Genomic DNA, 12,416 nt, shown 5'->3' on the forward strand with positions numbered 1-12,416 from the left:
CACCCCTGGGTGGGGGGGCGAGGGCTGGGAGGGGGTTTGGTGCAGGGGTTTTGGGGTGGTCCGCGGTGCCAGCGCTGCTCGGCTGGCGAAGCATCCCTTTGCGAGAGCGCGCTGCTATTTTTGGTCGTTGAGTCCTTGTTGATGGCGCAGCAGCAAAGGCGAGGAAGGAGCAGCCAGAGGAGCAGCAGGGCTGGGGGGCCTTTGGATCAGGCCCCCAGGGATGAGCGGCAGCTGGGAAGCAAGGCCGGGATGGGGGGAGGGGGGTCAGGGGATGCCCACTGCCCCCAGGGCCGAGGCGTTGGGGGTCTTGGGTGCTTACCGAGGGTCCCCTGCCATGGGAAGTCCTGGGCTGCCTTCAGAGGGCTCCGCATCCGGCCCTGCCGTGTCCCTGCCAGCCAAGAGGAAGAGGGAGGAAAGGGGAGAAGGCAGGGAAGGAAGGAGGGATGGAGGGGGAGGAAAATAACACCAAACCCAGCCACGCAGCACAAATCCTCCTGAGCAGCAGGCAGGCTGTGAGCCGCTGCGCAGGCAGGCGTCTGCAGCTGCAGGGCTGCACTGGCCTGGCAGTGCCGCGCGGTGCCCCGGCTCGGCTCCCGGCACCAGCACCGTGCACCATGTCAGCCCCACGCACCGCATCAGCCCCATGCACCATGTCAGTCCCATGTGCTGCATCAGCCCCATGCACCGTGTCAGCCCCATGTGCTGCATCAGCCCCATGCACTGTGTCAGTCCCACGCACCGTGTCAGTCCCACGCACCGTGTCAGCCCCATGCAGTGCAGCATGGCCTCATGCACCACAGCATGGCCCCGGGACATGCACTGGCTCTGGGAGGTTCAGCAGGTCCTGTGCGTCCCCAAAGGGTGACGCAAGGGCTGTGCTGGGATCTGTGGGGCCAGCTGGGCTGCCTACATGTCCCTGGGGACCAAGGGGACAGGATGCTCCGGGTTGGTCATAGCCAGAGGTGAACGTGGCTCCTTGCATTGCAGGGACAGGATCATGCTGGCTCTGGGCGTTGTGATGGCCCCAAGTCCCTCCTCCTCCCACGGATGCCTTGGGGACCCCTTCCCAGGGACCTACGCCATGAGCCCTGCCTGCAGCTGTGGTGGCTTTGCTGGGCTGCCAAGGGCAGGGATCCGGGCTGCAGCCACGTGCCGACGGCCCCGTATCGATTCCCATCACAGGGGCAGCGGGAGCTGGGCTGGAAACTTCTTCAGGGCCGGGAGAGCACGTCTGGCAGGGACGTGGCGGGGGGAGCGAGTGTGCAGGGCCCCCAGGATGTGGCCGCAGCCGCCTCCCCCTCCCGGGAAGGGCCGTAACCTCGCTGCTGTCGACAGCTTGATTTGATGCCATTAAAGCGTTTGCTCGGAAACAGCCTACATCAGGCGGCAACATCTGTTACGGCCCTTCTCCGGCAAAGCTGCGGCAGAGCTGAGGGAAGAGCTGGCCTCCGGCTCTGCCGACAGGTCCGGGTGCTGCTGATGTGTATGTCCCCTCCCGGCCCCGAATGGCAGCATCCGCCCCCCCCACCCCGGCACATCCCTGATGGCCTGCAGAGAGATGGGGCTATGGCCCCGGCGTGGGATTTTGGCTCATCTCGGGTGGGGAAGCAGTGGGTGGCCCCAGCCTCATCTCCTGCCCCACGGGCCTCATCCAGCCCCTGTAAGAAGACGCCCAGGGGTGCTGGAGGAGCCCCAGACCTTGCCAGGCACTGGGATGTGGCCGAAACTGGCTGTCCCCATGGCCTGATCCTGTCGGGGGGGGCTTCCTCCCGCCCACCCACATGTACACCCTGCTTGTGGGCACGCACAGCCTGCCAGTGTGCAAACCCCGCACGCGTGCACACCCCACACACGCCACACACGTGCACACCCAGCACATACGCACACCCCACACACGTGCTCCCCCTGCACCGGCTGCTTTTGCTCAACCTGGCGTTGTCCCAGCTGTTTGAAAAAAGTAACAATAATTAGTTAATAATAATAATTCATAATAAAACAGAAAGGGGGGGAGGGGGAAGCTCTCCTTAAAGAACCAGCCCAGGGTCTCCTCAAGCCGATTTCATTTTTCAAACCTGCTTCCACGTGGAGAGCGAGGGGCCCTTTTCTCCCTTTAATTTTCTCGCCGCCGCCCGGGGCTGCCCCAGAGGCCTGGCTTTGATTTTGCTGCCTTTGTTCCAGCAGCCCCAGCGCAGGACAGGGCAGCACCGCGGTAGAGGCTTTCGCGCCGGCCTCACCGGATTTTTAATTGACCCGTCTTTTCCCTGGGATTTAGGCTTTAACCGCATCCAGTTGCCCGGGCGGCCTGCGTGATGCGGCTGCAATACGGGGGAGCGACAAGGAAAGCATCCAAAAGGGGAGGGGGGAACGGGGTGCCGGGCTGGCGTGGGTGACACTGAGTGGTGCCGGAGGGCACTGTGCGATCGGTGCATCCCTGAGCCACTGGGGGTTATGGAAATATAACTAAATAAAGCCCCTTGGGTGTATGTAGACCCTGAAAAGGTGGTGAGACGTTAGCGGTGTCCACTGGGCACTGCGAGGAAAGGGGGGCCAAGCTGGGACTGATCAAACCAGCGGTGGCGATTTGTGCAGCTATGGCAGAGCCACCAACAAAGGGACCAGCCAGAGCCACGTGCCCTTTGGCACGTTGTTGTGGTGACACAAAGGTGGCGGGGGGACACTTGTGGCCCCTTCCCCAGCTTGGGGCTGCCCAGCATGGCTGGCACCATGAGGAGGTTTGCCGGGGACAAGGGCTTGTTCTCCACCTCCCCCCTCATTACACTCATCACCTTAACGAAGGCAGAGGGGACGGCACGGGGTCACCACTGCAGCACAGTGCCAAGGGAGCAGCACCAGGGAAGTCCCCAGGGAGCTGTAGACCCTTGGGGCTGCTCTAACTCAGGCTCCCGAATCTCAATCCACTGCCAAAACTGGGGCTTGTGTTCTTCCCAGTGCCTCCGACCCACAGGTGCTGTGGATGGGCAGGATGCGTCGTCGTCCCCCCCCCACCACCAAGCCCTTCATTAGCCCCCAAAAGCCACTCAGCTGCTTCTGAGATCAAACCGGTGACCCAGGTGCTTCCCTGCACCTAACGCAAGCCGGGCTAGGAAACGGGGAGGTTTAATGACCATGGTGGCGAGGCGCTCAGCTAATAGACGTCTGCTGGCGGGAGCAGACAGCTTCCAGATGGTATCGCGCCAGGGCAGGGGGTATCGGCTGGGGCTGTGGGGGCTGTGGGAGGCAGCAGCAGGCAGAGACGGGCAGAGCCAGCAAGTTGAAATGACTTTTTTTGCAGCAGAGCCTGCGGTTCTGGCCCTCCACACTGCTGCTTCCAGTAATTAGTCCAATAATTAAAAAGAATGGTGATAAGCGGGGTGTTCAGAAGGGCTTGCAGGATACCGGCATCCCTGGGGAGGGTGTGCGAGGAGCAGGGGGGGTAAGTGATTTGCAGAGGTGAGGGGCAGCAGGTGTGTGAAATGCAGAACACTGGGGCTGGGGGACCCCAACGTGATGCAGGGGGTCACTGTACCATGCAGGGCAGGCGGGGAGGGGGGTTGTTAGCCCTACAGAGCCTTCCCCAGAGATGGGGAAGGCTCCCAGCAGCAGGATGAGGAGGGCTGGCTGGGCACGCTGCGGGCAGGGAGGGGACAGCCGGATCCCAGCCACCCCCCCAGCTCACAGGCACCATGCTGCGAAGCGGGGTGATGCAGCGTGGAGCCATGCAAGATGTGATAAAGGATGGTGCAGGGCATTGCAAGGTGAGGGGATGCGATGCCAAACGATGTGATGTGGGGGCGACACGATGCGATGCAGAGTGATGGGAGGTGGTGGGAAGCCAGCTGCTGCGATCTAGGGCAATACAGGGCGGTGCAGGGCAAGGTGAGGCGACGCAGGGTGATACGATGCAGGGCGATGCAAGGTGATGCAATTCAAGGTGACATGATGCAGGGCGATGCAGGGCAATGCGATGCAGGGTGATGCAGGGCGATGCAATGCAAGGAGATGCAATGAAGGGTGATGCGATGCAGGGCCATGCAATAAGACGGCAGGGCCATGTGATAGGATGCAATGCAGGGCAATGCAATGCAAGGCAATGCGAGGTGATGCAGGGCCATTGGATAGGGTGCAATGAAGGGTGATGCAGGGCCACGGGATAGGATGCAATGAAGGGGGATGCGATGCAGGGCCATGTGATAAAATGGGATGCAGGGCAATGTGATGCAGGGCGATGTGAGGCGATGCAGGGCCACGCGATAGGATGCGATGCAGGGCGATGCAATGCGAGGCAATGCACTGCAGGGTGATGTGAGGCAATGCAGGACAATACGAAGTGATGGATGGCCAGGCGCTGTGCTCCAGGGTGCCGGTGAGGCGATGCAGCACCAGCGGGGGGCGATGCCACGGTGGGCGAGGCGATGCCCCCACCGCACAGGCAACGCTGCCCCTCTCCGCGCGCGGCCGCGCTCCCCGGCCCGCCACGGTGGCAATGCTTCATTTGAATTCTCGCCTCTCTCTCTTCGCAGATAACGAGCCCGCGCCATGCAGTCCTTTCGAGAAAGGTGTGGTTTCCATGGCAACCAGCAGAGCTACCAGCCGACTTCACAAGATACATCACGCCTGGAGAATTACAGGCATCAAAGTCAGGCAGGGCCGAACTGCGAGCGGCAGAGGCTGGTGGCGAAGGAGTACTACAGTCAGCAGCAACTGCCGTACTCGGGATATGAGAACAGCGCTGTGGAGAAATACCACCGGGGAAACAAGCAATTAGCGGGGCAGCAGCTGCAAGGCAGGCCGGCCTTTTCCAATTACGCCGTGCAGGAGAACAGCCCCTACCCGGCCCGTTATTCAGGGGACGAGAGCTTGCAGGCGTGGGGTGGCCAGCCGCAGGCGCTGCCCGGTGGTGTGGCCAAGTATGAGGACAGCCTGATGAAGAAGACGGCGGCGTTGGCGGGCGGGCGAGCGTACCACGAGCCGGCGACCGCCCCGCTGCCCTTCCGGACTCACTTCCAGCAGCAGCAGCAGCAGCAGCAGCCGCAGCAGCAGCAGCAGCAGCCCGCACTCCCCTACCCCAAGCTGCAGCGGCAGAAGCTGCCAAATGACGTCTCCTCGCCCATGCCCTTCTCGCAGAGCCCCCACTTCGGGCAGCACTCGCAGTCCTTCCCCGCCTCTTCCACCTACTCCTCGGTGCCGGGGGGCAGCCAGCCAGCACACTCCTACAAGAGCTGCACGGCGCCCTCGGGGCAGCCGCCGCTGGAGCGGCCCCTGGGCAGCGCCGCCAGCCTGGCCCCCGGCCCCCGCGTGCCCAACCTGCATGGCTACCAGCCCAACCGCATCGGCTACGAGCAGCCCCCGCAGCCGCCCCCGCAGCCCCCGCAGCCGCCACCACCGCCACAGCCACCGCAGCCGCCACAGCCCCCGCAGCCCCCGCAGCCCTTGCAAGGGCGACATCACGCCCCAGAGACCCTCCACTACCAAAACCTGGCCAAGTACCAACATTACAACCAGCCAGGCCAGACCTACTGCCAGGGTGATGCGCCGCCCGTCCGGACGCCAGAGCAGTACTACCAGACCTTCAGCCCCAGCGCCAGCCACTCGCCAGCTCGCTCTGTCGGCAGGTCCCCGTCCTACAGCTCCACTCCCTCCCCGCTGATGCCCAACCTGGAGAACTTCCAGTACAGCCAGCAGCCACTGAGCGCTGGCTCCTTCCCGGCCGGCATCGCTGACCACAGCCATTTCATGCCACTGCTGAACCCTTCTCCCACCGACGGGACAAGCCCCGATGCTCAATCCGGGAACTGCAAGAACTTGCAGAAGGAGAAGCTGCCCGAAAACCTGCTGTCGGACCTGAGCCTGCAGAGCCTGACGGCACTCACCTCCCAGGTGGAGAACATCTCCAACACCGTCCAGCAGCTGCTGCTTTCCAAAACGGCTGTGCCCCAGAAAAAGGGCATCAAGAACCCAGCGAGGACCCCCGAGCAGCTCAAGGGGCAGCACTGCAGCCCCGAGAGCAGCACCTACTCAGCAGAGCAGGTGGGGACCCCCCTGTCCGACCCACTCAGCACCCCCCAGTCCGTCCACGCTGAGACGCAGGATGCCGACTATCTCAGCGGGTCGGAGGACCAGCTGGAGAGGAGTTTCCTGTACTGCAACCAGAACCGCAGCCCTGCCCGCGTCAACAGCAACTCCAAGGCGAAGCCTGAGTCGGTGTCCACCTGCTCCGTGACCTCCCCAGATGACATGTCCACCAAATCGGACGACTCCTTCCAGAGCATCCATGCCAGCCTGCCCCTGGAGACCTTCACCAAGTACGTGACCAACGAACGGGACTGTCCCCGGCTGCTTCTCAGCGCCCTGTCCCAGGAGGAGCTGGCTTCCGAGATCATCGTCCTGCAGGATGCCATCAGCGAGAAAGCAGACAAAGCCTGGGCCAACTCTCCAATGCTGAGCAAGGAGGCCACCAAGTCCCCCTTCCAGCTGGAAAACCACCGGCCCTGCCTGGACTCCATGGTGAAGGGCACCTGGCCCAGCCAGGGTGACTCCAGCACGCTCACTGAGCCCCTCAAGCTGGACAAAGCTTCGGGGGCCAGCACAGGGAAGGACTTCGCTGAGGAGGTGTACGAGGGTCCCCAGGTGGAGTTTGAGGCTGCTGAGACCAAGGATGCACTGAAGGACACTGCCCCGCTGGCCTTCAATTCCAAGCCCAGCATCCCAGCAGCGACATCGAGCACAGGGGCCACCAGCTACAGCTGCTACTCGAACACCACCGCCAACTCGGTGGGGTCTGAGAACGCCATGGAGCACTTCGAGTGGCCGGAGGAGAGCCTGAGCGAGGCCTGCCTGCGGTGGAAGGATCTGCAAGCCACGGACCTCCCCAAGGGCTTGTTCCCCAGCAAATTGGTGGGCTCCTGCAAGGAGAAAAAAAATGCCTGTGGCTTGGATCTGTGCGATGGTGAACAGCCGGCCAAGAGCGAGCCGGCCCGGGACTTTGGCCAGCAGGCGATGGAGGAGGAGGAGGAAACGCTGACCTACGATGAAGCGACAAAGGCGGACAGCGAGAGATGGCTGCAGGACACCCGGCACTGCTGCTCAACAGGGGACTTCAGTGAGATCCCCATCATCTCCTCGCCGGACCTGAAGGAGTCAGACCTGGAGGCAGAGGAGTACTCCTCGCTCTGCGAGCTGGCTGGCTCAGAGCAGAAGTCAGTCACATACGATGCCTCGCCACCCAAGCCCCCGGAGATGCCCGCCGTGCTGTCCTCCAGCGAGGTGCCCGTGTCTGCCGAGGAGACCGTCAGCACAGTGGAAAAGGAGAGCTCGGCTCCAGGCTCGCGCCTCTCCGGCCAGTCCGTCATCCTGCTGGGCCCCGCCGTGGGCACGGAGACCAAGGTGAAGAGCTGGTTCAAGTCCTCTCTGCCCCACATTCAGCCCGAGGAGGAGAGCGGTGGAGGGGAGACATCCCACGTGGAGGTGGCCGATGCTGAGTCCACCCCGTCGGTCATGGTGAAGCAGCCACTCACCCCCGAAAACACGCTGGGGAAGACGGAGCCCATCTCGCGGGGCAAGAGCCTCCGCAACAAGAGGGTCCACTGCCGGCTGCCGGAGGGGGACGGCTCTGGCAGTGCTGTGCCGAGCCCCTTCGATGACTTGCCGGCAGCCGGTGGCATGGCCAGCGCCTGCCTCGGGCCAGATGGCCAGGCGGAGATACCGAGCAAGAACGCCCACAGCCAAACGCCCCGGTTTCCAGCCGAGGGTCTGCCGGCGCGCATGTGCACCCGCTCCTTCACCGCCCTTGCTGAGCCCCGCACCCCGGCCCCGCTGGAGGCGCTGAAGGCCCCTGCGCACCAGGAGAAGCTGGGGAAGAAGCCCGCCTGTGGCGTGAAGCAGCGAGTGGCTTTCAAAGCCAGGAAGCGCAGCAGCCGGCCGGCCCCCAAGGTGGTCCAAAACGCCAGCGATGCCACCCTCCTGGTGCCCAGCTTGGTGGCAGCAGAGGAAGTGGTGGGGCCGACACCGCCAGAGGGGGACGCGGTGGAGGTGGGGGAGAGGGACCAGCGGTCGATGATCCTGCGCTCCCGGACGAAGACACAGGAGGTTTTCTACACCAAGAGGCGGCGGGGCAAGCGGGCAGCCGATGTCCGGCTGAAGAACTGCAAGGCGCCCAAGAAGCTCATCTCCAACAACCACCTCCCACCTGCCTTCAAGCTGGCAGCCCCGGGCAGCCCCCACAAGGAGGGCAAGGTGGGTGCTCGGATGAAGATGCCCAAAGCAGGGCCGGGCATGGGTGGCAAGATGTCCGAGCGGCCGCTGCACTCGCTGAAGAGGAAGTCCACCTTCATGTCCCCCATCCCCACCAAGAAGAGGAACCTGGTCCTGCGCAGCAACAGTGGCGGCGTGAAGGAGGAGAAGCCAGAGCCCCCCCCCAGCCTCTTCAAGAAGATGCCCGTGGCCAAGAAGGTGAAAGCCAAGCTGCCCCCCAAGAGTTCCGGCGAAGCCCTCCCCAAGCCCCCACCACCGAAGGAGGCCCCTGACGTCTGCATCAAGATCACCTCCCGGGCGGCCTTCCAGGAGGCCACCAAGACCAAAGTGCTGCCTCCCCGCAAAGGCCGTGGTCTCAAGCTGGAGGCCATCGTCCAGAAGATCACCTCGCCCAACCTGAAGAAGTTCGCCTGCAAACCAGCAGCCACGGCGGCAGCGGCGGCCACAGTGGCTGCCTACGGCACCTCGCTGAGCCCGGTGGGGGCGGAGAGGGAGCGGGCGGTGAAGCACAGCGGGGTGGCCCCGGCGGTGGGTGACATGCGGCTGCCCAAGCCGGTGGTGGCACAGAAGGCGCCCACCATGCCAATGGCCGAACAGCTCTGCCGAAACCCCAACAGCCGAGCACCAAAGGGGAAGCTGGGCGGTGGGAAGAAGCTCTCTGCCGACGGCTACCAGGGGGAGGCCTGTGCACCGGCCCTGGGGGCCCCACCCAGCTCCACCATGGCAGCCAAGAGCCTGGGGCTCCTGCCCAAGAAGAGGAACCGCAAGGGCAAAGCGGCGGCGCTGGGCATGACCAAGGCGCCCCTGGGCCCTCTGCCACCACCGCCGCACCCCCGGGAACGTGCGGCCGGCCCGGGCGGCGGGGAGGAGGCGCCGCGGGAGGGGAAGAAACCAAAGATCGAGGAGAAGGAGGCGGGGGGCAGCGATGGCCCCCCTGAGGGACGCCCCACAGCCGGGCCAGCGCGGGGGCCGAAGCCACGGGCCAACCACTCCAACTACAACGGCTACTCCAAGCGGCAGCGGAAGCGCCTGGCCCACGGCAAGGCCAAGGCGGTGCCGGCGCGGTGCAAGAGCCGCGGCAAGCGGCGGCGGCAGCCCCAGCAGGCCCCGCTGCTGCACCCCGCCGAGCCCGAGATCCGGCTCAAGTACATCTCCTGCAAGCGGCTGCGGGCGGACAGCCGGGCACCCCCCTTCGTCCCCTACGTCCGCGTGGAGCGGCGCGGCGAGTTCACCACCGCCTGCACCGTCGTCAACTCGCCCGGCGAGGAGGCCAGGCTGCAACGGGGACCGGCCGGGCCCGCGCCGCGGCCGCGGGCGGCCCTGCCCGCCTCCTCCACCATGCACATGGGGCCGGTGGTGTCGAAGGCGCTGAGTGCCGCCTGCCTGGTCTGCTGCCTGTGCCGCAACCCCGCCAACTACAAGGACCTAGGGGACCTCTGCGGGCCCTACTACCCCGAGGACTGCCTGCCCAAGAAGAAGTCGCGGCTGAAGGAGAAGGCGCGGGCAGAAGGGCCGGGCGAGGACCCCATGCCGCCCGCCGTGGCCGAGCGGGCGCCCCGAGGGATGGAGGGGGGCTGCGGTGCCGGCGGCAAGGCGGCGCGGCCGGAGGTTGCCGCCGAGGCGGCCAAGCAGAGCGCCCTGCGCTCCAGCCCGCGGGGCATGTTCCGTAGGCTGCAGAGCTGCTACTGCTGTGACGAGAGGACAGAGGGCGAGGAGGCGGCCGAAAAGCCCCGGCGGCACGAATGTCACAAGGCCGAGTCCCCGCCGCAGGAGCCGGCGGGCGACACGCAGGAGCACTGGCTGCACGAGGCCTGTGCCGTATGGACTGCTGGGGTTTTCCTGGTGGCGGGGAAGCTCTACGGGCTGCAGGAGGCCGTCAAGGCGGCTGCCGACCTGGTAAGAGCTCGGCTGCCCGCCCAGCACGGTGGCATCTCCCACCGGTCTCCTTCAGCCGAAGCCGTTCCCGCGGCTGCGCCTCTGGCTGGGATGCAAATTAATAGGGTTATCCCTGATGAGTCGCCCGGGGAGAGTAGGGTGGGTGTTCGGGCACCATGAACCCCTCTGGTTTCCTGCAAGATTTGTGCTGCCACGTCTCTGATAGCACCTAACCCACCCCACCCACCCCTTTTAGGCGTAGAAGCGTATTTATGTTGTTATATTTTGGGAGGGCAGCAGGATTCCCCCTGCCCAGGACCATGAGGATGCTGAGCCCGGTGGGTCACATCCCCTGGCCCATCTGTGTGTCGCAGGGGCTGCTCAGAGCGGGACAGATGCAGCCTGGCAAAGGCAGGATGGAAGATGAAAATGGGCGCAATGTGGCCTGACGCCACGGTGATGGGAAGCAGGGGAAGGGGAGCTGGAGGGAGGGGACAGCCCTGCCCTGCTCCTCTCCCAGAGCGGGGGCACCCCGAGTGAGCAAAATAGGGAGGATGCTGCTGAGAAACCATCAAGGGGACATGGGGGTTTTGTGCTGGGGAGAGAGAGGGGACAGCCACCCGGCAGAGGGTGGGCAGGGGTCTCCAGCAAGCCCCCCAGTACCAGATTTGGGACTGGCCATATTCCAGGCGTGCGCCATGGCTCTCTGGAGCCTGCTGCCCTCTCCCTGCCCACGCTGCGGGGCCGGGTGCTCCCACTGGGGACAGGGCAGGAGATGGGGAACACCGTGGTCCTCTACCACCACTGCTACCGAGTCATGGCATGGCCCAGGCCATGTCCCTTCACTGCTGCTCCTCCTGCCCCATGGAGGATGGCTGCGGGCTTGGTGCCATCCAGGGGAACTGTATGGCGGGTAGAAACTTCGTGTGTGGTTGCAGACATCCAAGCAAGAGGCACAGCGTCTCCCGTGCTGCACCCGTGCAGGAGGAAGGATGCTGCCCGGAGGGGAGGCAGCATGGGGCTGAAGAAATGCAGGGACGCCGGCGCGTTCCCCTCGCGGTTGGGGCCGTCGGGGTGCTTTGCTCCTGCGCTGGGCTTTGACGGGGTCTCTCTGTCTCTCCACATCTCTCCTTCCCTGCTCCGAATTCCCGGGTGCGTTTAAAGAAGTGCTCGAGCTGCCAGCAAGCGGGAGCCACCGTGGGCTGCTGCCAGAAGGGGTGTCCCCACACCTACCACTACGCGTGTGCCGTCGACACAGGTGAGCCCGGCCGAGGGGACAAGGGGTGTGGGGACCCCCCAGCACCCTCCAACTCGGCTGGCCACAGGGCTGGCCACTCCACAATGATCCAGCCCACCCAAGGCTAGGGTGGGCTCATGACTCCCTGCCAGCTGGGGATGGCGATGCCCCCTGCACCGGCAGTGCTGGCTGGTGTCCTGAGTTTAGCTGGCCTCAGCTGAACCCTTCACGCAAAAGGTGCGGCTTGTCTGGATAGTGGTGGGAGGCCATGGAGGATGCTGTGTCCCGTCCAGCAGGGCAGGGACTTTCCTGACATGGCCTTCTCCTCTCCTCGCAGGTTGCTTATTAACCGAAGAGAGCTTCTCTCTGAAATGTCCCAAACATAAGGTAAGCCCAGAGCCTCCCCAACACCTCCCAATACCCTGCAGCCCCCTGGGGTAGGGGGACCTGCCTTCTGACCCACATCGCCTTGGGGACACCCACAGCACACCCACCCTGGGCTCAGACCCATGTGGCATGGGGCATCGCTTGGGGCATCACATCCCTGGGGGACACCAGGCCACCCAAGAGCCCTCCACTGGGGGGGCAGGCGCGCGGGTGCCGGGTCTGGGACCCCCAACTGGGCTACAGGGCTTTTATTCCCCTTCCCTGGGTGATGATGGGGGGGGGGGGCGCTATAAATGATGTAAAAGTGCTACATCTTGGGTGGGCACCCAGTTCTTCATGGGTGGGCAGGGTGGCTGCTGATGGGGACACCCCCGCCAGCCCGGGGACCAGACTGTGGGGCCACCAACCCCGTAGCGCGACCACCGGGCTGACACCCCCCCCCCCACTTCTTCCCGCAGAGGCAGCCGGTGTAGCCCCCCCCCGCGGGCACCCAGCGAGGGACCGGCGCAGGAGGCAGCGCCCCGGGAACGGAGCGGGGCCGAGCCGGGACGTACCGGCAGCCGCCCCGCTGCAGGTGGGCGCAGCGCTGCCGCCCCGTCCCCATCTGTGTGTGTCCCCCCCCCGGAGCCAGATCCGGGCGGGCAGAGCCAGCGCCGGGTTTTCCCCC

At 64.9% G+C, this 12,416-nt stretch overlaps 1 protein-coding gene across 1 annotated transcript; it reads left to right on the plus strand.

The window, feature by feature from the left end:
• The first annotated feature begins 4,536 nt into the window (after nucleotides 1-4,536).
• RAI1 (retinoic acid induced 1) lies at nucleotides 4,537-11,803 on the plus strand. Its single transcript, XM_074158736.1, has 3 exons — nucleotides 4,537-10,146; nucleotides 11,290-11,383; nucleotides 11,700-11,803. The coding sequence occupies exons 1-3, from the start codon at nucleotides 4,537-4,539 to the stop codon at nucleotides 11,801-11,803; spliced, it is 5,808 nt and encodes a 1,935-aa protein (XP_074014837.1).
• The last annotated feature ends 613 nt before the right edge of the window (nucleotides 11,804-12,416 follow it).

The sequence above is a fragment of the Numenius arquata genome, chromosome 14 (genome assembly GCF_964106895.1).
Source record: "Numenius arquata chromosome 14, bNumArq3.hap1.1, whole genome shotgun sequence".
NCBI classification, from domain to species: Eukaryota; Metazoa; Chordata; class Aves; order Charadriiformes; family Scolopacidae; genus Numenius; species Numenius arquata.

Bases quoted from the DNA above. Each gene is read 5' to 3' on its own strand.
- RAI1 (XM_074158736.1), top strand. From the start codon at position 4,537: ATGCAGTCCTTTCGAGAAAGGTGTGGTTTCCATGGCAACCAGCAGAGC. The intron at 10,147-11,289 runs GTAAGAGCTCGG...GTGCGTTTAAAG, and splicing joins TCAAGGCGGCTGCCGACCTG to AAGTGCTCGAGCTGCCAGCA. The intron at 11,384-11,699 runs GTGAGCCCGGCC...CTCTCCTCGCAG, and splicing joins CGCGTGTGCCGTCGACACAG to GTTGCTTATTAACCGAAGAG.